Raw genomic sequence first — 24857 nt, 5'->3', positions numbered from 1 at the left:
ATCTATAATTCAATGTGTATAACTTGTATTATCATCTATATTTATGATGAGTATTTCTGTTGAAACGATGGGCTATGCAAAGTCACTTGATGTTTTTGCATTTAGTGAATCTTGTAGCCTCAATGTAAACTCAGATTTTTTGATATAAATATGAATTTAATCAAAGAAAACATGCATGTATTGTGTAACATGAAGTCCTATGAGTGTCCTCTGATGAAAATAATCGAAGGTTAGTGATTCATTTTATCTCTATTCTGGTTTTTGTGAAGCTATCTTTAGCTGGGAAAAATGGCTGTGATTATTGTGGTTTTGTGGTGACCTAACATAATCGTTTGTAGTGCTTTCGCTGAAAAGCCAATTTGAAATCGGACACTTTGGTGGGATTAACAACAAGATTACCTTTAAAATGATATAAGACACATGAATGTTTGAGGAATTTTAATTATGAGATTTCTGGTTTTTGAATTTGGCGCCCTGCACTTGGACTGGCTGTTGTCATATCGGTCCAGTTACCGGGACTGCAGCCATAAGAAGTTTTAAATGCCATAGATTCACATTTTCATAGTGATTGACCGAACACGCCACTTTTAATCTTCAAACACAGCCAGTAAACACAACTCGGATGTTGTTCTTCTCACACTTTTCAGGGGAGAAATCCAGAGACCTCTGTAGCCAGACATTAGAGCAGGGCCAGGGGCTGAGGGGCTGTGCCGGGCCAACTCTACCCCATCAGTCTCTGTCCTGGGGAGCGATGGAGCCTCGATTAGCCCTGAGTGACAGGAGAAGAACTTAGGCAATAACATGGCCTGCTGTGTGGTAAGGCCTGATTAGATATATTATCCTGGTTGTAACAGCTGCTAATGAGTCTCTCCCTGTGATTTCGCATCTAGACGACGCAGAAGTGCACCCAGCAGACAGAAGGGCACCCAGCAGACAGAAGTGCACCCAGCAGACAGAAGGGCACCCAGCAGACAGAAGGGCACCCAGCAGACAGAAGTGCACCCAGCAGACAGAAGGGCACCCAGCAGACAGAAGGGCACCCAGCAGACAGAAGGGCACCCAGCAGACAGAAGGGCACCCAGCAGACAGAAGGGCACCCAGCAGACAGAAGGGCACCCAGCAGACAGAAGGGCACCCAGCAGACAGAAGGGCACCCAGCAGACAGAAGGGTACCCAGTAGACAGAAGGGCACCCAGCAGACAGAAGGGCACCCAGCAGACAGAAGGGCACCCAGCAGACAGAAGTGCACCCAGCAGACAGAAGGGCACCCAGCAGACAGAAGTGCACCCAGCAGACAGAAGGGCACCCAGCAGACAGAAGGGCACCCAGCAGACAGACAGAAGGGCACCCAGCAGACAGAAGAGCACCCAGCAGACAGACAGAAGGGCACCCAGCAGACAGACAGAAGGGCACCCAGCAGACAGAAGTGCACCCAGCAGACAACCGCAAAAACAACTTAAATCAGAGACTAAAGGTCAGTGGGAACTCTTAAGACGTTATGAAGAAGTTGGAGGGCTGTTTAATGGCGCGCTATTTATCGGAGGGCTGTTTATCGGAGGGCTGTTTATCGGAGGGCTGTTTATCGGAGGGCTGTCTAGGTAGGCAGCAAAGAAAGCTGGAGAGGGAGAAACAGATTTTTGCTGTTCTAGACAAACTCTGAGAAGTTGCAGAGGAAACCTTTGAGGTAGGTTGAGCTGAGGCTCTTGTGGTCCTAAGAGAGATGCTTCAGAAACTCATAACCGATGAAAGTTTTGTGTGTGAAACGGTCCGCTAAAAGCAACGTATATGTGAATATCAATGCTGGGCTGGGTTGAGCTGAAAAGAGCAGACGTGAGTGCTTCCGCTTGCGGTCCATTCATTGACCTAGCGTCAGTACTCCTAGACTAGCATGAGAGCTTTTATCAGACCTGGGCCTTTACCCCTGGTAGATTAGAGACAGTGTAGTGGTGGTGACCTCCAGGAGAGAATCACCAAGGCGATAATAGGAGGGTAGAGGAAGACGCAAAAGGGGGTAGAGAGGGAAAGAATAGGAGGGCAGGGAAAAAGGGAGGGCTGGTGGGTTGAGGGGCTCCAGCGGTCTAAGGCACTGCATCTCAATGCTAGAGGCGTCACTACAGACACCCTGGTTCGAATCCAGGCTGTATCACAACTGGCCGTGATTGGGAGTCCCATAGGGCGGCGCACAATTGGCCGAGCATCGTCCGGGTTTGGCCGTCATTGTAAATAAGAATTTGTTCTTCACTGACTTGCCTAGTTAAATAAAAACAGGATTGCAGGGGGAAAAAAGGGAGGGCTGGTGGGTTGAGAGGGAGAGAACAGGATTGTAGGGACTAGAGAACAGTAGAGCAAGAAAAGAGAAGACTGGCGAGAGAGAAGGCGAGAGTGAGAGAGAGCTACATTTTCCACTTCATATTACAGTAACTAGGCTACTTTTCATGTAAACGTTTTAATTGGTTAGTCCATCGTGCCCGCTCTCGCTATAATGAACGATATGCATCTTCGAGCGATCTGTTGATAGGATAGGCTCCAAATGAAATCAAATTGTATTTGTCACATGCGCCGAATACCTTACCGTGAAATGCTTACTTACAAGCCCTTAACCAACAATGCAGTTCAAGAAATAGAGTTAAGAAAATATTTACTAAATAAACTAATGTAAAAAAAAAAATGTATCTCAAAATAAGAAAATTACATTACAATAACGAGGCTATATACAGGGGATACCGGTACCGAGTCAATGTGCGGGGGTAAAGCATAGTGACTATGCATAGATAATAAACAGCGAGTTGCAGCAGTGTAAAAACAAAGGGGGGGGGGAATGTAAATAGCCAGTGTGACCTTTGATTAATTGTTCAGTTGTTTTATGGCAGAAGCTGTTAAGGAGCCTTTTGTGGTCCTAGACTTGGCGTTCCGGTACCGCTTGCCTATGACTTGGGTGACTGGAGTCTGACAATTTTTGGGGCCTTCCTCTGACACCACCTAGTATATAGGTCCTGGATGTCAGGAATCTTGGCCCCAGTGATTTACTGGGCTGTACGCATGGTCAGATGCCGAGCAGTTGCCATACCAGGCGGTGATGCAACTGGTCAGGATGCTCTAAATGGTGCAGCTGTATTATGTTTTGTGGATCTGGGGACCCAGATTATTTTGGACCCAAACTTGTCGCTTGCCTTCCCGCCTTTGGGACAACGACTCCCATTGTTAGTGTGGAGACATTAGCATCTCGTCATACAGATCTCTGGTTGCAGTCTAATTTCTTTACACGGAGGAGGGAGAGAGCATGATGCTTGTGGATTAGCACATCCCATGTAACATAGCTGAATTCAGAAAAAAGTGGGCCATCATATAAAAACTGGGAAAGCTTAATCCGTGTTTATTCCTTGGTCTGACAAGTGAAAATCAAAACTATTGTCACATGATCAAAATCATATCACTTCACTAGTGTGACATTGATGGGGGCAGAGCAAGCTTCTAACAAGGAGCTCACTCTGCGAAGCAGATTTTTTCTATTTTGACGTTAAGGTTATAAAACGGTCATAAATAATGCACTGTGCAAAACTGTGATGTAAATGTAAATACCATGTACTGGTGCATCAAAATAAATAAAAAGTGGCCAATATTATGTTAAAATGTTATAATTTTTTTAGTCCCGCTTTATCAACCATAGCTAGCTAAAGTAGGACAGTCTTATAGGCATTTCCAATGGATGAAAGCGATCCAGTGTACTTAGACTAGGCAGGCCTCTGGTTCTTGTAGAACTGTTATCCTGCAGCAAGCAGAACTATAATATTTAAGTTGCTGTCCCTGTAGACCTAATGCGAAATGAAAATATGGTTTTGGCTCAGTGTACACAATTGGGTGTGTCATGCCTGCTGTGAAAATGATATCAACATTTGTCCTTTTTGTGTAATTAGGAAACATCTTGAGGATTTCAGAAATGTATAATGTGTTGGGCTAATATGTTGGATAGATGTTGAAAGAGGTTAAGACGGAAATGCAAAAAGTGCCCCACTTACTTCCGAATTCACCCTAAGTGGTAACGAGGAGTCGAAATCCACAACTTGGCCTAACTATTGTTTTCTGATACATACATTTTCTTTTGAGTGTTGCGCATAGTAGGCCATTTACTGTGCTTTGATTGACAACTGAACAGCAAGAGTTGACTAGTTTATAAAATGTGCCTGACTGACTGAATATAGACGGAATAAAGTTGATCTCCTATATCCCTTTGCCATTCGGATATCATGCAACATGGTTATATATCCATGGTAACGAATTGGGACAAGTAAACCAAAGGATTTTCTAGGATGTCGGGCCTTGCCAGACAGTGACTTTAAAGTGAGTGACTCGTCTCGTGGTGAGGCGTTATGCCCCTTTGTCCTGTTTAACATTTTTTGTTTTTTTTGTTTGTTGTTTCTCTGTAATACTACTAGCAACCTAGCAATGTTATGAAGTTGGCTTTGGCTAGACCAGTTTGGGAACCTCCACTACATGACCAAAGGTACTTGGACACCTGCTCATCAAACATCTCATTCCAAAATCAAGGGCATTAATATGGAGTTGGTCCCTCCTTTACTGCTATAACAGCCTCCACTGTTCTGGGAAGGCTTTCTACTAGATGTTGGAACATTGCTGCGGGGACTTTCTTCCATTCAGCCACAAGAGCATTAGTGAGGTCGGGCACTGATGTTGGGCGATTAGGCCTGGCAAGCAGTCGGCGTAGGCCAGTCAAGTTTTTACACACCGATCTTGACAAACCATTTCTATATGGACCTCGATTTGTGCCCAAGGGCATTGTCATGCTGAAACAGCAAAGGGTCTTCCCCAAACTGGTTCCACAACGTTGCAAGCACAGAATCGTCTAGAATGTCATTGTATGCTGTAGCGTTAAGATTTCCCTTCACTGGAACTAAGGGGCCTAGCCGGAATATGGAAAACAGCCCCAGAGTATTATTCCTCCTCCACTAAACTTTACAGTTGGCACTATGCATCCGGGCAGGTAGCTTTCTCCTGGCTCCATCAAATCCAGATTCATCCGTCGGACTGCCAGATGGTGAAGCGTGATTCATCACTCCAGAGAATGCGTTTCCACTGCTCCAGAGTCCAATGGCGGTGAACTTTACACAACTCCAGCCGACGCTTAGCATTGCACATGATGATCTTAGGCTTGTGTGTGGCTGCTCGGCCATGGAAACCTATTTCATGAAGCTGCCGATGAACAGTTATTGTGCTGACGTTGCTTCCAAAGGCAGTTTGGAACTCGGTAGTGAGTGTTGCAACTGACAGACGATTTTTACTCGCTACACGCTTCAGCGGTCACATTCTGTGAGCTTGTGTGGCCTACCACTTCGCAGCGGAGTTGTTGTTGCTCCTAGACATTTCCACTTCACAATAACAGCACTTACAGTTGACCGCTCTAGGAGGGCAGTTAACCGCTCTAGGAGGGCAGAAATTTGATGAACTGACTTGTTGGAAAGGATGCCACGTTGAAAGTCACTAAACTTTTCAGTAAGGGCATTCTACTGCCAATGTTTGTCTATGTAGATTGCATGGCTGTGTGCTCGATTTTATACACCTGTCAGCAAAGGGGTGTGACTGAAATAGCCAAATCCACTAATTTGAAGGGGTGTCCACATATTTTTGTATATATATTGTATCTCCCAACCTCATAACTAGCTACCAAGAAGCCATTTCAGGCTATCAATCAAGTTATAGTAGCTAGATTATTTAACTATTTTAAGATGGCATGCCTGCTGGCAAGGTTGGTAGACTTTAGAAAAGCAAGAAATGACTATATGTAGTTAATAACACTCACATTCCTTTCAATCTTTTACCCAGATTTTACAGAGATGCATAGAAGCACATTTATTTTATTTAAAAAAAGGAAGATACAGCATAATGATTATGGCTCTGGAAAAGTTGTTTCAGGTTTTTGAAAAAAGCATTCTCCAACTTACGGATGGGGTGCCTAGCCACTGCCCAGCCATCCTCCCGTACTTTGTGTACACCAAAAATAAAAATAATAAAAAACATAATTTAGAGAACAAACATCGGTGGCAATACATATCTTACAGTAAAACTGTAAAGACTTTAATCTCAAGAGAAGACAGGTTAAATGTTAAAAAGGTTTAATGTTCTCTTACTTAGAAAAATGGTCCTGATCAAATCAAATCAAATTTATTTGTCACATACACATGGTTAGCAGATGTTAATGCGAGTGTAGCGAAATGCTTGTGCTTCTAGTTCCGACCATGCAGTAATATCTAACAAGTAATATAACCTAACAATAGGCCTAGACAAGATCCAAAACATCTAAAAATACACTGAATTCAAACATATTCAGTAATATAAATATTAAAGTAATGTCTTTCTACACAATACCACAACTATTGTTTCCAATCTATGAGGTAAACTTGATAAAGTATTCAATCATTTCACTGTGTATTTCAGATGGAGTCAAGCCATTAGAATGTACCAGAGGCCAACAAAATACACCTCATTCTGCAAAAAATTTCGAACCACCGGCCCAGGGGTGGCCGGCTACTGTATGTACTTGTGGAACAATGTGATAAATGAGGAAGGAAGAGGGGTTGATGGAGATGGAGAGTTGAGAACAGAAGAAGAATGAGAGGAAAAGGGAAAAAAGGAGGGGGAAAAGGGGGCCTGAGGCTGGGAATAGAGGGCAGAGGAGGAGAGAAAGAGGGAACAGCATATGGCAATACAAGACAGAAGAAAAGGGGGATGAAGGTAGGAAGAGGGCCAGAGGAAGGACAGAAGAGGACAGGCGGGGGAATACAGGACAGAAGAGGACAGGAGGGGGAATACAGGGCAGAAGAGGACAGGAGGGGGAATACAGGGCAGAAGAGGACAGGAGGGGGAATACAGGGCAGAAGAGGAATACAGGGCAGAAGAGGACAGGAGGGGGAATACAGGACAGAAGAGGAATACAGGGCAGAAGAGGACAGGAGGGGGACTACAGGGCAGAAGAGGACATGAGGGGGAATACAGGGCAGAAGAGGACATGAGGGTGAATACAGGGCACAAGAGTACAGGAGGGGGAATACAGGGCAGAAGAGGAAACAGGGCAGAAGAGGACAGGAGGGGGACTACAGGGCAGAAGAGGACAGGAGGGGGAATACAGGGCAAAAGAGGACAGGAGGGGGAATACAGGGCAGAAGAGGACAGGAGGGGGAATACAGGGCAAAGAGGACAGGAGGGGGAGTACAGGGCAGAAGAGGACAGGAGGGGGACTACAGGGCAGAAGAGGACAGGAGGGGGAATACAGGGCAGAAGAGGACAGGAGGGAGAATACAGGGCAGAAGAGGACAGGAGGGAGAATACAGGGCAGAAGAGGACAGGAGGGGGAATACAGGGCAGAAGAGGACAGGAGGGGGAATACAGGGCAGAAGAGGACAGGAGGGGGAATACAGGGCAGAAGAGGACATGAGGGGGAATACAGGGTACGAGAGTACAGGAGGGGGAATACAGGGCAGAAGAGGGCAGGAGGGGGAATACAGGGTAGGTAAGAAAATAAGCAAACGGTAATGGAGGGCAGTGTGGAAAGCAGATGACTCAGTCTAGAGGGAGCAGGGTACGTCTGTGAAGGAGAAAGTCAGCAGGAGTGATCCATCATCAGCTAGCGATGACCCACTGGGGAATCTGATGAATGCCAAGACCCTGGCAGTCTCCCTGTGAGACGAGGGAGCAAATGACTTTCACTCAGCGGGAACAGTAGTGTAGCTCAGTTGGTAGATCATAGTGCTTGCAAAGCCAGAGTTGTGGGTTCGATTCTCATGACTAAGTCACTTTGGATAAAAACGTCTGCTAAATGGCATGCATATATCTTATTAGGTTGGAAGAAAAATATATACTTACATATATACAGATACAATTTGTAGAGATATCAGTACAACAAACACGACTGGTAAGAAATCAATCCATTGCTGCTCCATAGTAAGAGACGACAGGCTGCTCCATAGCATGAGACTACAGGCTGCTCCATAGTAAGAGACTACAGGCTGCTCCATAGTAAGAGACTACAGGCTGCTCCATAGCAAGAGACTACAGGCTGCTCCATAGCAAGAGACTACAGGCTGCTCCATAGCAAGAGACTACAGGCTGCTCCATAGCATGAGACTACAGGCTGCTCCATAGCAAGAGACTACAGGCTGCTCCATAGCAAGAGACTACAGGCTGCTCCATAGCAAGAGACTACAGGCTGCTCCATAGCATGAGACTACAGGCTGCTCCATAGTAAGAGACTACAGGCTGCTCCATAGCATGAGACTACAGGCTGCTCCATAGTAAGAGACTACAGGCTGCTCCATAGTAAGAGACTACAGGCTGCTCCATAGCAAGAGACTACAGGCTGCTCCATAGCATGAGACTACAGGCTGCTCCATAGTAAGAGACTACAGGCTGCTCCATAGCAAGAGATTACAGGCTGCTCCATAGCAAGAGACTACAGGCTGCTCCATAGTAAGAGACGACAGGCTGCTCCATAGCAAGAGACTACAGGCTGCTCCATAGCAAGAGACTACAGGCTGCTCCATAGCAAGAGACTACAGGCTGCTCCATAGCAAGAGACTACAGGCTGCTCCATAGCAAGAGACTACAGGCTGCTCCATAGAAAGAGACTACAGGCTGCTCCATAGTAAGAGACTACAGGCTGCTCCATAGCAAGAGACTACAGGCTGCTCCATAGCAAGAGACTACAGGCTGCTCCATAGCAAGAGACGGCAGGCTGCTCCATAGTAAGAGACTACAAGCTGCTCCATAGCAAGAGACTACAGGCTGCTCCATAGCATGAGACTACAGGCTGCTCCATAGCAAGAGACGGCAGGCTGCTCCATAGCAAGAGACGGCAGGCTGCTCCATAGCAAGAGACGGCAGGCTGCTCAATAGCAAGAGACTACAGGCTGCTCCATAGCAAGAGACTACAGGCTGCTCCATAGCAAGAGACTACAGGCTGCTCCATAGCAAGAGACTACAGGCTGCTCCATAGCAAGAGACTACAGGCTGCTCCATAGCAAGAGACTACAGGCTGCTCCATAGCAAGAGACTACAGGCTGCTCCATAGCAAGAGACTACAGGCTGCTCCATAGCAAGAGACTACAGGCTGCTCCATAGTAAGAGACTACAGGCTGCTCCATAGTAAGAGACTACAGGCTGCTCCATAGTAAGAGACTACAGGCTGCTCCATAGCAAGAGACTACAGGCTGCTCCATAGCAAGAGACTACAGGCTGCTCCATAGCAAGAGACTACAGGCTGCTCCATAGTAAGAGACTACAGGCTGCTCCATAGCAAGAGACTACAGGCTGCTCCATAGCAAGAGACTACAGGCTGCTCCATAGCAAGAGACTACAGGCTGCTCCATAGTAAGAGACTACAGGCTGCTCCATAGCATGAGACTACAGGCTGCTCCATAGCAAGAGACTACAGGCTGCTCCATAGCAAGAGACTACAGGCTGCTCCATAGCAAGAGACTACAGGCTGCTCCATAGAAAGAGACTACAGGCTGCTCCATAGAAAGAGACTACAGGCTGCTCCATAGAAAGAGACTACAGGCTGCTCCATAGCAAGAGACGACAGGCTGCTCCATAGCAAGAGACGACAGGCTGCTCCATAGCAAGAGACGACAGGCTGCTCCATAGCAAGAGACGACAGGCTGCTCCATAGCAAGAGACGACAGGCTACTCCATAGCAAGAGACGACAGGCTGCTCCATAGTAAGAGACGACAGGCTGCTCCATAGTAAGAGACTACAGGCTGCTCCATAGTAAGAGACGACAGGCTGCTCCATAGTAAGAGACGACAGGCTGCTCCATAGCAAGAGACTACAGGCTGCTCCATAGCAAGAGACTACAGGCTGCTCCATAGCAAGAGACTACAGGCTGCTCCATAGCAAGAGACGGCAGGCTGCTCCATAGCAAGAGACTACAGGCTGCTCCATAGCAAGAAACTACAGGCTGCTCCATAGCAAGATACGACAGGCTGCTCCATAGCAAGAGACTACAGGCTGCTCCATAGCAAGAGACGACAGGCTGCTCCATAGCAAGAGACGGCAGGCTGCTCCATAGCAAGAGACGGCAGGCTGCTCCATAGTAAGAGACGGCAGGCTGCTCCATAGAAAGAGACTACAGGCTGCTCCATAGTAAGAGACTACAGGCTGCTCCATAGTAAGAGACTACAGGCTGCTCCATAGCAAGAGACTACAGGCTGCTCCATAGCAGGAGACTACAGGCTGCTCCATAGCAAGAGACTACAGGCTGCTCCATAGTAAGAGACTACAGGCTGCTCCATAGCATGAGACTACAGGCTGCTCCATAGCAAGAGACTACAGGCTGCTCCATAGCAAGAGACTACAGGCTGCTCCATAGCAAGAGACTACAGGCTGCTCCATAGAAAGAGACTACAGGCTGCTCCATAGAAAGAGACTACAGGCTGCTCCATAGAAAGAGACTACAGGCTGCTCCATAGCAAGAGACGACAGGCTGCTCCATAGCAAGAGACGACAGGCTGCTCCATAGCAAGAGACGACAGGCTGCTCCATAGCAAGAGACGACAGGCTGCTCCATAGCAAGAGACGACAGGCTGCTCCATAGCAAGAGACGACAGGCTGCTCCATAGCAAGAGACGACAGGCTGCTCCATAGTAAGAGACGACAGGCTGCTCCATAGTAAGAGACTACAGGCTGCTCCATAGTAAGAGACGACAGGCTGCTCCATAGTAAGAGACGACAGGCTGCTCCATAGCAAGAGACTACAGGCTGCTCCATAGCAAGAGACTACAGGCTGCTCCATAGCAAGAGACTACAGGCTGCTCCATAGCAAGAGACGGCAGGCTGCTCCATAGCAAGAGACTACAGGCTGCTCCATAGCAAGAAACGACAGGCTGCTCCATAGCAAGAGACGACAGGCTGCTCCATAGCAAGAGACTACAGGCTGCTCCATAGCAAGAGACGACAGGCTGCTCCATAGCAAGAGACGACAGGCTGCTCCATAGCAAGAGACGGCAGGCTGCTCCATAGCAAGAGACTGCAGGCTGCTCCATAGAAAGAGACTACAGGCTGCTCCATAGTAAGAGACTACAGGCTGCTCCATAGTAAGAGACTACAGGCTGCTCCATAGCAAGAGACTACAGGCTGCTCCATAGCAGGAGACTACAGGCTGCTCCATAGCAAGAGACTACATGCTGCTCCATAGTAAGAGACTACAGGCTGCTCCATAGCAAGAGACTACAGGCTGCTCCATAGCAAGAGACTACAGGCTGCTCCATAGCAAGAGACTACAGGCTGCTCCATAGCAAGAGACTACAGGCTGCTCCATAGTAAGAGACTACAGGCTGCTCCATAGCAAGAGACTACAGGCTGCTCCATAGAAAGAGACTACAGGCTGCTCCATAGAAAGAGACTACAGGCTGCTCCATAGCAAGAGACTACAGGCTGCTCCATAGCAGGAGACTACAGGCTGCTCCATAGCAAGAGACTACAGGCTGCTCCATAGTAAGAGACTACAGGCTGCTCCATAGTAAGAGACTACAGGCTGCTCCATAGCAAGAGACTACAGGCTGCTCCATAGCAAGAGACTACAGGCTACTATCAGGCAAAAGGGTCAATATGTGATAAAGTGGGCAGTGTTTGGAGTGTCTTGTAGGAGGAGAAGGGTAACAAAGCTCTCCTTTACCACAAAAAGGTCACTTCAGTGGGGTCACAAACCTGCATAATCTTCTTTTCTTCCTCCCTCCTCTTCCTCTCCTCCTCCTCCTGCTTCCTCTTATGCTCCATCTCTGATTTCCTAATGAGAGGGGGCAGGGACGACGGAGGTGGTTAGTGCTCTTATATGGCAAAGCGCCATGTTACTTTAGATCACAGATGGACATGCCTCCTGCCTGATCAATGTTCTCAATGACATGATCAAACCATGAACCATGTATACGCTCAGTCTCTGAGCATCAACTCTGGACATATTCTGTTGGGGGTTTCTTTAAAATTGAGAGGTTATCATGCCAATGACTTCAACCAAAATATGAAGGGCTGCTTTGGTGCACTTGTGCAGACTTTTATTCCAGCCCAGCACTAACACACTAGATCCAAAAGCCCTCCACTCCCGAAATAGCCCACCCCAGTGCTAGCCCATATATGTTCCGACCCCCCCCCTTACTTCTTTCTGTCGTTCTCCTCCTGCTGCTGTTGCTGGTCGTCCTCCTCCCTCCTCTTCCTCTCTCTTTCCATCTCCTCTTCGATGCGCCGCAGCCTCTCCATCTCGTCTTCCTCCTGCTTCTTCTTCTGCATGGAGGAGAGCAGCTGCTCCAAGCTCTTCACCAGCCCCTGGTACTCCTGGTCAATCTCCTTCCTGGTCATCACTGTGGCCTATAGGAGGAGGCATAGGTCAAAGGTCATAGGAATGGTGTCATAGGCCTATTCCAAAAAAAACAATAGGCTAAAACCAGAATTATTTGGACTTATCTGTCATACAGTATGTCATGGTCAGTGTTATAACATATACAGTGCATTTGGAAAGTATCCAGACCAGTTAACTTTTTCCACATTTTGTTACGTTACAGCCTTATTCTCAAATGGATTAAATAAAAAATGTTACTCATCAATCTACACACAATACCCCACAATGACAAAGTGAAAACGGGTTTCCCCGAAATGTTTGCAAATGTATTAAAAATAAAACAGAAGTACTGTATTTACGTAAGTATTCAGACCCTTTGCTATGAGACTCGAAATTGAGCTCAGGTGCATCATGTTTCCATTGATCATCCTCGAGATGTTTCTACAACTTGATTGGAGTCCACCTGTGGTAAATTCAATTGATTGGACATGATTTGAAAAAGGCACACACCTGTCTAAATAAGGTCCCACAGTTGACAGTGCATATCAGAGCAAAAACCAGGCCATGAGGTTGAAGGAATTGTCCGTAGAGCTCCGGGGCAGGATTGTGTCGAGGCACAGATCTGGGGAAGGGTACCAAAATATTTCTGCAGCATTGAAGGTCCCCAACAACACAGTGGCCTCCATCATTCTTAAATGGAAGAAGTTTGGAACCACCAAGACTCTTTCTAGAGCTGGCAAACGGGGGAGAAGGGCCATGGTCAAGGAGATGACCAAAAATCCGATGCTCACTCTGATAGAGCTTCAGAATTCCTCTGTGGAGATGGGAGAACCTTCCAGAAAGACAAACATCTCTGCAGCACTCCACCAATCAGGCCTTTATGGTAGAGTGGCCAGACGGAAGCCACTCCTCAGTAAAAGGCACATGACAGCTCACTTGGAGTTTGAAAAAAGGCACCTAAAATGACTTTCAGAGCATGTGAAACAAGATTCTCTGGTCTGATGAAACCAAGATTGAACTCTTTGGCAGGAACCGCAGACTGGGGCGAAGGTTCATCTTCCAACAGGACAACGACCCTAAGCACACAGCCAACACAACGCTGGAGTGGCTTTGGGACAAGTCTCTGAATGTCCTTGAGTGGCCCAGCCAGAGCCCGGACTTGTACCTGATCTAACATTTCTGGAGAGTCCTGAAAATAGCTATGCAGTGATGCTCCCCATCCAACCTGACAAAGCTTGAGAGGATCTGCAGAGAATAAATGGGAGAAACTCCCCAAATACATGTGTGCCAAGCTTATAGCGTCATACCAAGAAGACTTGAGGCTGTAATCACTGCCAAACGTGCTTTAACAAAGTACTGAGTAAAGGGTCTGAATACTTATGTAAATGTAATATGTTTATTTTAATTTTTTTTCTAAAAACCTGTTTTTGCCTCGTCATTATCGGGTATTGCGTGTAGATTGATGAGGGGAAAAAACGATATAATCAATTTTAGAATAAGGCTGTAATGTAACAAAATGTTGAAACTGTCAAGGGGTCTGAAAACAATGTAGACAACATATGCCTTCATAGACTAAACCTTGTTTATCGTTGGTTATGATTCCCAATATGTGCTACTACTGTTCCCATTAGCACTGCTGCAGACACAGGAGCGCACCGACTAACACAGGCATACGAGATAGTCTTTTCAGTGTATGGGGAATATGCTAAAAGTAACATCCAATTCCCAATATCCCAGAATCTCATTTAATTCAACTTTTTCTAATTTAATCCTTGTTTCCTATACGTGGTGTAATTAAAACTGTCCGATTCCAGGAAGTGAGAGGTGGAGCCCTCCGCAGTGGGCCTGGCAGAAATCTCCTTGTCTGTTTAGGGTTGTGACACCCTCCAGATCTATCCAATAAGCTAACCAGAGAGACATCGACTGAGAGCCCCACCCCCACCTGCTACCACTGCTGCCCTGGTCACCTCGGTGTCACACCCTGTCTGTCAGTGGGGGGTTTAGGGTGGATTGATTTCCCTGACGTGGTTCAGACAGACACCACAGGGGGAAATGACAAGCTGACTGAATGACAGCTATTGTTTATGACTATTGTATAATTCAGCTAGCGATGCTACGCTAGGCCCTTAGCGATGCTACGCTAGGTGCGTCATAAAGGGCTAGGAATAGCATCAGGCGCTGGTGAACACAGAGCAGATGCCAATGGGCTAACAGAGGAGCGCAGGGTCAGGCAGACGCACAGAGGTGACTGAACTAGGGAGCGAGGGAGAGAAAGAGAGGAGACTAGAGACATTTGCTCATGTGGAAAATGTTCTGCTCGGATGCCAGTCATCTAGTCTCCCGAGTGGAGACTGATGTTTCTAGCAGAGGGAGAGAGGGGAGTGTTCGATTAAATGGACAGGAAAAACACAGTATTTCTCAACCTCTTTCCCTAAAGAAATAATGCTGTAATGATGTAAAGTTTGGCAACTCATTTCAGAAATAATTTGAACCACATGCCACCAGAGGTCTCTTCACAGTCCCCAAGTCCAGAGCAGACTATGGGAAGCACACTGTACTACATAGAGCCATGACTACTTGGAACTCTATTCCATATCAGGTAACTGATGCAAGCAGTAGAATCAGATTTAAAAACCAGATAAAAATACACCTTATCAAACAGCGGGGACTGTAAAGCAACACAAAACACACACACACGATAACATAAGCACTACACACACACACGTACACATGGATTTTGTGCTGTAGATATGTGGTAGTGGAGTAGGGGCCTGAGGGCACACACTTAGAGTGAGGTGAAATCGGTTATGAATGTATTGTAATGTTTTTAAAATTGTATAACTGCCTTAGTTTTGCCGGACCCCAGGAAGAGTAGCTGCTAATGGGGATCCATAATAAATACAAATCCCTTACCATATACAGACTGATGTTTATAGCAGAAGAATAGAGTGCAGAACCATTACCATATTTAGCCATATTAAAGGATTACAGATCAAAACAACCCCAGGAAATGGCTTCCTGACAAGATGACAGGGAGATGAAATGAGATGAGAGCGATGTGATGAGATCAGCGGGATTAGTTTAGAAAGTTAAGACATATGAGGGTGTGTTCGTAAATTCACTCTCGTAAATTCAGACCGTTGTCAGATTGTCCGTTCGTAATTTCAGAGCGTTTCGCTCTCGTTGTGTTCAGAGCGCACACTGGACAATCTGGCCGAGGAGTAGGGTTGATCCGAGCATTCTGACCTCACAACGGCAGTCAAGCACCCAAGCTAACTGGTTAAAGTTAGCTAGCTTGCTAGCTACTTCCAGACATAAATGAGAGAACACCTCACTCTGGCCATTTTTCTTACCCTAGCAGAGCTGGTTAGGCTGTTCTCATGTTATCCAGAGCGTTGGTGACTGTAACTGTGCTGCTGGCAACAATTTAATTAAGTTTTTTTTGCCAAGGTTTACTGACACCGGTCATATTCAACGGGGTGTTGAGCGTTCGTAAATTCATCAGTTATTCTGAGAGCGAATTTACGAACGCACCCGGAGTTACCCTGGCCTCCTTGGTGTAGGATGAAGATGGCCCTAGACCAGTGTTCCTAAACTGGAGGCCCACCGGCTGAATTTGGCCCGTGGGTGATTTTATTTGACCCCCAAGTTTTCTGAGCAATTTCAATATTTTTTTTATTGTTCGACATAAAAGTTTGTAAAAACACAAGCAAATCAGCTCCAAGTTATTTTAATTTTGGAAATCTGTTGCAAAGTATTCCCACGCATAATAGAGTGATATGTGTATACAAATTAAACAAGGTTTGAAATGATGTTTTAGGCAAATATCTTTTTGGGCTTCTTGTGGTCAAAAATTTTATTATGAAAATTATGCTAATGCCCTTTCAGTGTAAGAGTTGTTTGAAAAGACCGTCTGACATTTCAGCCTGTTGTGGCCTTACCAGGCAGTAAATTAGTTACAAACCAAGAAAAGCCTCTGCCAATAACAGCTAGTTTTCAGTTATCCCCACTCAGACAACTCCCAGACAGTCCTAGAATTTTGCTAAGAAGCTATTTTTGTTTATTTTTGACCATTTTAATTGAAAACTAAAATCACAGTAATGTATTTAATTGTTAGCCAGAAATGATTTGGACCTTTAAGGTTAGGAATGGGGCAGGGGAAGCTGATCCTAGATCTGTGCCTAGGTGAGCCCTCCTCACCTTGATATTGGCCATGAAGGTGTCGATGGAGGCCCCCAGCTCCTGGACCTGCTGGGCCATCTCCTGCTTGCCCTCCTTCAGAGCGCCCACCACCTCGTTGAAGCGTTCCATACGCATCTTCAGGTTACGCACCTTCACCATGCCATCGACGCTGTGGCCGTATGAGCCCACGCATACACACGTAAGTGTGAGCACGCTCACACGTGCACATACACACATACATACAGTCAGAATACCATGATAACAAAACAATTCAAAAAGCCATCACCCGGATGGATGCATTCACCAAAGCAATATATATTTTCCAAATGCAATACGGTGACAGAGACGGCCACGAGTCACGGCTGAGCTCTCCAGATTGATTTGAACTTCTAACTGCAGAATGTGGAGAAGCCATCAAAAGGCACAGAGTGTGAAGCACTTTTAAACAAAGATAATGTGTGTGCGCGTGGGCGTGTGTGTGTGTGTGTGTGTACACCCACCGTGGCTTATGTTTCTTCTTACAGAGCCACATGCGGACGGTCTTCTGAATCTTAACAAGGGCAGAGGCACGATACTTCATCTTCTCCTTCACTGGGGGGGGGATAAATTGTCAAATCTAGTCAACATAGTATTGTCAACATATCCTACATTACTCATCTCATATGTATATACTGCTCTATACCATCTACTGCATCTTGCCTATGCCGCATGGCCATCGCTCATCCATATATTTATATGTACATACTTATTCATCCCTTTACATTTGGGTGTATAAGGTAGTTGTGAATTTGTTAGATTACTTGATAGATACTACTGCATTGTCGGAACTAGACGCACAAGCATTTCGCTACACTCGCATTAACATCTGCTAACCATGTGTATGTGACCAATACAATTTGATTTGACTTGATATTGGGCCAATTCACACAGAGATAAAGCCACACACAACTCTTAATAGGGACATTAAGTTTGAATGTTTTGGGGGAAAATAAAATGGAAGAGCAGCCAGCCATCACAATGCATATATCCTCAGATATGGGATATCCTAACGGTGAAAAAAGCAGGTAACTGGTGGGCCGAGGCAGTCTACAGTTATTACTTACAACGTGATATCATTGATTTGATACTTTACCCTAATAAGCACTGCCGGTGCTGCACTTTGTTAAATGGGAGGGAAAATCAATATAACTTGGGACGGAGGGTAATGGTTCAAGGAACAGCTTTTAGTGTGAAAGATTGCCTCGAGCAATAGAAATGTGAAACATAAGAACTATGGTAGTGGAATACAGCTGCCGGAGTGTGGTAATCAGTGTTCGACTAAATGGAGGGGAAAAAACTATTTCTCAACCTCTTGCCCTGTGAAGAATTTGAGTCAAAATTATGTAAAGTTATGACAAGTTTAACAACTCCTGACTCAGCAGAAATCATTTGAACCCTTTTCATTATATTGGCTGTTTTGTTTGAGAAGTTAGTTTGGTCTTTTCCACCATTTTAAAGCCCATGTAGGGACTGACGCTGCAAATTAGCTCAACCTAAAGCATGACGCTACAAATTAGCTCAACCTAAAGCATGACGCTACAAATTAGCTCAACCTAAAGCATGACGCTACAAATTAGCTCAACCTAAAGCATGACGCTACAAATTAGCTCAACCTAAAGCATGACGCTACAAATTAGCTCAACCTAAAGCATGACGCTACAAATTAGCTCAACCTAAAGCATAACGCTACAAATTAGCTCAACCTAAAGCATGATGCTACAAATTAGCTCAACCTAAAGCATGCCGCTACAAATTAGCTCAACCTAAAGCATGACGCTACAAATTAGCTCAACCTAAAGCATGACGCTACAAATTAGCTCAACCTAAAGCATGATGCTACAAATTAGCTCAACCTAAAGCATAACGCTACAAATTAGCTCAACCTAAAGCATGAGGGTGCAACGTGTCAATCTTTTCATTGTATCGGTCCCTAACAACTAAATCCATTATTATTGTTAACTAGGAGGAGGGCTACAGTACATTGTCCAGCTCAGTGCGAGTATGAGTCAGGGGTGTTGACGTACATTTGATGACAGAAAGGGAGCACCACTGGACCTTCTTCCAACGGCTGATGACCAGCCACTGGTTGACCTTCTTCACCAGCTCTGCCAGGTGGTCCGGGTCCGACTTCATGATCTGGTCAAACTCCGCAAACTGACCACGAAGCAGGACATCAAGAGAATTACTCAAGGTAATTTGGCCCGTATGACATTCATGCACATTAAAAAGAGAGCTGGAAGCAGAGCTCACCTTCCCAGGGCGGAAGAACACTCTGGTCAAACCAAACTTGTAGTCATTCTCATTCAGCCCCAGTGCTTTGAACAAAGCCTGCAGAGGAACAAGAACAAAAACCACCAGTCAAAGTCTTCTAAAAGTATAAAAATCTGAATAATACAAGGTTTATATGAAATGGAATGCTGATCTTGGGGGAGCCACCCACCTTGCAGAAGAGCCTGGGGTCCAGTCGTGTGAGCTTGTCAGGCATGTACTGTTTGTACATGTTGTAGAGCTCATGGAAGGGGGCTCGGGAGGGGAAGCCTCCCTGCATCAAGTCCAGCACTGACACCATGCCTGGTGAGGAAAGGGGAGAGAATGGTGTTTGTGTGTGTATCCGTAGTCATCTTTAGAACGGATAATGAACTACTGCATTTTGTAACTTTTTTTAATTCCGTGAATATGTTAATAATAGTTTTGCGAGTATGTTCTACCTCTCCTAGCCAATACCTGAACACTGCAGCTGAGACAGAATCTGGGCTCCTTCAAACTGGTGGCTCACCATCTTCAAGTTGGGTTTCACACAGCGAATGAAGCTGGAACCCTTTGAAAGACAAGTAAAACATATCTATCAGATGCAATCTGAGGCCAGTTGCTGACTACTAGTGTGAGAGAGAGAACATCAGATATGGCGACACAGATACTCACAGTGCTGCGAAGCTTCTCCAGTAGTACGTTCAACTGGGTCTGTGAAGGCAGGCAGAAAAAGAAGCTTGTTTAATACTTAGTCTGAGTCCCACCACACTGCACAAGAAGGTCCTTAGGAGCACGTACAAACAAATTGGTAATATATTTGACGTTGCACATTTAAAGCTGAAAAGAGCATTAGTTATAATGCTGACATACCCAATAGAAAGTAAGACAGGTGAGGGATAACAGCACACAGAAAGACAAAAAGATCCATGCATGACTCAGGAGGATTCTGCAGAAGCCACTTGCATTGTTCTCAATAGGATTTGCTTACAACAGTCCTAAATTAAATTGAATGTTTTCGCAAGATATATATAAAACATTTACTGAAACTGTGCTATATAGATACTTTTATGCAACACAAGATAATGACTGTGTGCAAGACCCAACTTGGCAATATTTCACTGGTGATAGTAGAGATTCATATTTTAAAACATATTAAAATAAAAAAATAAAACTTACTTATGTTCCCTTCCTCACAGCATTGCAATAGATTGCCTCATTGTTATTTGATGTTTTATTAATAAAAGCACATCTGTGTGTAATCAAACTGAATAGATCCGTCTTGCTCTTTTCTCTACAATGCTACACTCGGGTAATTTTGTCATGTCTTATGTGATGAATTATTAATAAAAGCGTCAACTCAAGCATGCCCACACACAAACAGACCATACAGGAAGACAGGTGGAGGAGGAGTTTGATAGGAAAACAGCAATGGGTGCTGTGTGTGCGCATCTGCTGATGCAGTATTGGGTTATCGAAACAATCAACAGCGAGACAAGTTACCTTCTGTCCCTGGCTGATGCTACACTTCTTCGTGACTGACTTTTAGCCCTGTGCTACTTTCTGACTTTTTCATACCCTTTCTCTAGCTGACTTTATCCAACTTTTTCCACAAAGGAAGGATTTCTCAGGAAAAGAGGTGGGAGACTGGAAGAGGCCTACAGGAAAGGAGGGATAGAAGAAGAGTGGCAAGGAGAGCGGCAGGGAGAGGAAAGGGGTTAGAAGTTCAAAGGTCAAAGTTGGACATTTGGAAAGTTGAAAACACAGTTTTCTCTAGCATTGTGTCAGAAAACATCTGAAATAAGCAATAGGAAAAATGATTAGACTACAAACTAAACACCAGGGTCTTATTCTGGATCAAAAAGGGACTTGGGGCACGGCAGGGCCCGTCTGAATTTGAGACAACTTCAGAGGCCCATATCTTGGCAAATTTCCGGCAAATCTACCATTTCTCCTTGGAGTTGAGAGAAATGTTTGCAGTTTAAAAGCACATTTCCTGCAGTTCAACTTTTGCCATGCTGCTGAGAGAAAACTTTGCAGTTTTAAAGCAAATTTCCTGCGATTCAATTATTCTGGATAATGCTGTGTTCTTTTGCTCAAACATAAAACCTATACAGTGATCCCTCGCCACTTCGCGGTTCACTTATCGCGGATTCGCTATTTCGCGGATTTTCATAATGCATTTTTTATTTTTTTTTGGTGCATTGTGCTCTGCATTCTGATTCGCTAAAAACTCACTCCCGCTTCTTGTATCAAAACATGCTACGAATTGTGCTATCATTTTGTCGTCTCGTGCAGTTATGTGTACGTACATAAAACAGCTTGGCAAATTTACATTAAGTTGGCCAGGAAGGAAGGAAGGACTAACGCTTGGTCGCTTAGCAACCATGGTGCGAATGGCCACTGAACTTAAGCGAGTAGCTGAGGAATGGGACCCTTTGATGAGCCGTTCATTACAGTTCTCCAACGTAATCGATGGTGGCATGTCGGTGTACAAGGATCTTTTTGCAAAGAAGAAAAAAGAGCGACAACAGCTGCCTATCACTATGCTCTTCTCCCGAACAAACACACCTGCACCGCGGGCTTCAGAAGAAGAGAACACTGCAGAGCGCAGTCAGGATGCAGCGGCCCAGTCTGAAGAGCAGTGAAACGGCCTACACGTGAGTCACTGTATTTGTATACATGTAATAGTTGCTAATTGTAAAAAAAAAAGAAGTTTTCTATTTCGCGGATTTCACTTATCGCGGGTCATTTTCGGAACGTAACCCCCGCGATAAACGAGGGATTACTGTACTGATAAATTCATTGTTTTTATTCATTTTCAATTCGCCCTCAATGTCTTTTATTTTGGGGATTTTTAGTTCTCAAAGATTCGTAAAAAATATTTTACACTGAAAGGTTTTCCATCTCGAAAAATGTTTTTCCATCTCGAAAATGTATTTTCGCGACCCAAAAAAACACTTACAGCGGGGCAAAAAAGTATTTAGTTAAATCAAATCAAATTTTATTTGTCACATACACATGGTTAGCAGATGTTAATGCGAGTGTAGCGAAATGCTTGTGCTTCTAGTTCCGACAATGCAGTAATAACCAACAAGTAATCTAACAATTCCACAACTACTACCTTATACACACAAGTGTAAAGGGATAAAGAATATGTACATAAAGATATATGAATGAGTGATGGTACAGAACGGCATAGGCAAGATGCAGTAGATGGTATAGTGTACAGTCTATACATATGAGATGAGTAATGTAGGGTATGTAAACATAAAGTGGCATAGTTTAAAGTGGCTAGTGATACATGTATTACATAAAGATGGCAAGATGCAGTGGATGATATACAGTACAGTATATACATATACATATGAGATGAGTAATGTAGGGTATGTAAACATTATATTAAGTGGCATAGTTTAAAGTGGCTAGTGATACACTTTTACATAATTTCCATCAATTCCCATTATTAAAGTGGCTGGAGTTGAGTCAGTATGTTGGCAGCGGCCACTAAATGTTAGTGGTGGCTGTTTAACAGTCTGATGGCCTTGAGATAGAAGCTGTTTTTCAGTCTCTCGGTCCCTGCTTTGATGCACCTGTACTGACCTCGCCTTCTGGATGATAGCAGGGTGAACAGGCAGTGGCTCGGGTGGTTGTTGTCCTTGATGATCTTTATGGCCTTCCTGTGACATCGGGTGGTGTAGGTGTCCTGGAGGGCAGGTAGTTTTCCCCCGGTGATGCGTTGTGCAGACCTCACTACCCTCTGGAGAGCCTTACGGTTATGGGCGGAGCAGTTGCCGTACCAGGCGGTGATACAGCCCGACAGGATGCTCTCGATTGTGCATCTGTAGAAGTTTGTGAGTGCTTTTGGTGACAAGCCGAATTTCTTCAGCCTCCTGAGGTTGAAGAGGCGCTGCTGCGCCTTCTTCACAACGCTGTCTGTGTGGGTGGACCAATTCAGTTTGTCCGTGATGTGTACACCGAGGAACTTAAAACTTTCCACCTTCTCCACTACTATCCCGTCGATGTGGATAGGGGGGTGCTCCCTCTGCTGTTTCCTGAAGTCCACAATCATCTCCTTTGTTTTGTTGACATTGAGTGTGAGGTTATTTTCCTGACACCACACTCCGAGGGCCCTCACCTCCTCCCTGTAGGCCGTCTCGTCGTTGTTGGTAATCAAGCCTACCACTGTAGTGTCGTCCGCAAACTTGATGATTGAGTTGGAGGCGTGCATGGCCACGCAGTCGTGGGTGAACAGGGAGTACAGGAGAGGGCTCAGAACGCACCCTTGTGGGGCCCCAGTGTTGTGGATCAGCGGGGTGGAGATGTTGTTACCTACCCTCACCACCTGGGGGCGGCCCGTCAGGAAGTCCAGGACCCAGTTGCACAGGGCGGGGTCGAGACCCAGGGTCTCGAGCTTGATGACGAGTTTGGAGGGTACTATGGTGTTAAATGCTGAGCTGTAGTCGATGAACAGCATTCTCACATAGATATTCCTCTTGTCCAGATGGGTTAGGGCAGTCTGCAGTGTGGTTGCGATTGCGTCCACTGTGGACCTATTGGGTCGGTAAGCAAATTGGAGTGGGTCTAGGGTGTCAGGTAGGGTGGAGGTGAGGTGATATGGTCCTTGACTAGTCTCTCAAAGCACTTCATGATGACGGAAGTGAGTGCTACGGGGCGGTAGTCGTTTAGCTCAGTTACCTTAGCTCTCTTGGGAACAGGAACAATGGTGGCCCTCTTGAAGCATGTGGGAACAGCAGACTGGGATAAGGATTGATTGAATATGTTCTTAAACACACCAGCCAGCTGGTCTGCGCATGCTCTGAGGACGCGGCTGGGAATGCCGTCTGGGCCTGCAGCCTGCGAGGGTTAACACGTTTAAATGTTTTACTCACCTCGGCTGCAGTGAAGGAGAGCCCGCAGGTTTTGGTAGGGGGCCGTGTCAGTGGCACTGTATTGTCCTCAAAGCGAGCAAAAAAGTTATTTAGTCTGTCTGGGAGCAAGACATCCTGGTCCGCGACGGGGCTGGTTTTCTTTTTGTAATCCGTGATTGACTATAGACCCTGCCACATACCTCGTGTCTGAGCTGTTGAATTGCGACTCTACTTTGTCTCTATACTGGGACTTAGCTTGTTTGATTGCCTTGCGGAGGGAATAGCTACACTGTTTGTATTCGGTCATGTTTCCGGTCACCTTGCCCTGGTTAAAAGCAGTGGTTCGCGCTTTCCGTTTCACGCGAATGCTGCCATCAATCCACGGTTTCTGGTTTGGGAATGTTTTAATCGTTGCTGTGGGTACGACATCGTCAATGCACTTTCTAATGAACTCGCTCACCGAATCAGCGTATTCGTCAATGTTGTTGTTGGACGCAATGCGGAACATATCCCAATCCACGTGATCGAAGCAGTCTTGAAGCGTGGAATCAGATTGGTCGGACCAGCGTCGAACAGATCTGAGCGCGGGAGCTTGCTGTTTTAGTTTCTGTTTGTAGGCTGGAAGCAACAAAATGGAGTCGTGGTCAGCTTTTCCGAAAGGAGGGCGGGGGAGGGCCTTATATGCGTCACGGAAGTTAGTATAACAATGATCCAAGGTTTTACCAGCCCTGGTAGCACAATCGATATGCTGATAGAATTTAGGGAGTTTTGTTTTCAGATTAGCCTTGTTAAAATCCCCAGCTACGATGAATGCAGCCTCAGGGTGTGTGGTTTCCAGTTTACAAAGAGTCAGATAAAGTTTGTTCAGGGCCATCAATGTGTCTGCTTGGGGGGGAATATATACGGCTGTGATTATAATCGAAGAGAATTCCCTTGGTAGATAATGCGGTCGAGCCACCAATTGTGCAAGTTCTCCCACTTAAAAAGATGAGAGGCCTGTAATTTTCATCTTAGGTACACTTCAACTATGACAGACAAAATGAGAAAAAAAAATCCAGAAAATCACATTGTAGGATTTTTAATGAATTTATTTGCAAATTATGGTGGAAAATAAGTATTTGGTCACCTACAAACAAGCAAGATTTCTGGCTCTCACAGACCTGTAACTTCTTCTTTA

The 24857-nt window shown here is 45.5% G+C and overlaps 1 protein-coding gene across 2 annotated transcripts in view; it reads right to left on the bottom strand.

Moving 5' to 3' along the window:
* Positions 1-24857, bottom strand: part of LOC139553821 (unconventional myosin-VI-like) — a 115780-nt gene that overhangs the window by 18613 nt on the left and 72310 nt on the right. For both annotated transcript variants that reach the window (XM_071366537.1, XM_071366538.1), the window contains exons 19-27: positions 19485-19523; positions 19287-19380; positions 19003-19133; positions 18813-18890; positions 18587-18716; positions 17024-17114; positions 16542-16692; positions 12162-12370; positions 11717-11795 (exon numbers count right to left, since the gene is read on the bottom strand). In XM_071366537.1, the coding sequence (XP_071222638.1) occupies positions 11717-11795; positions 12162-12370; positions 16542-16692; positions 17024-17114; positions 18587-18716; positions 18813-18890; positions 19003-19133; positions 19287-19380; positions 19485-19523 (1002 nt within the window). The remainder of the gene's footprint in view (positions 1-11716; positions 11796-12161; positions 12371-16541; positions 16693-17023; positions 17115-18586; positions 18717-18812; positions 18891-19002; positions 19134-19286; positions 19381-19484; positions 19524-24857) is intronic.

The sequence above is a fragment of the Salvelinus alpinus genome, chromosome 25 (assembly GCF_045679555.1).
Source record: "Salvelinus alpinus chromosome 25, SLU_Salpinus.1, whole genome shotgun sequence".
NCBI classification, from domain to species: Eukaryota; Metazoa; Chordata; class Actinopteri; order Salmoniformes; family Salmonidae; genus Salvelinus; species Salvelinus alpinus.
Note: the sequence above shows the minus strand (reverse complement) of the source record. Positions and strands in the feature narration are given on the sequence as shown.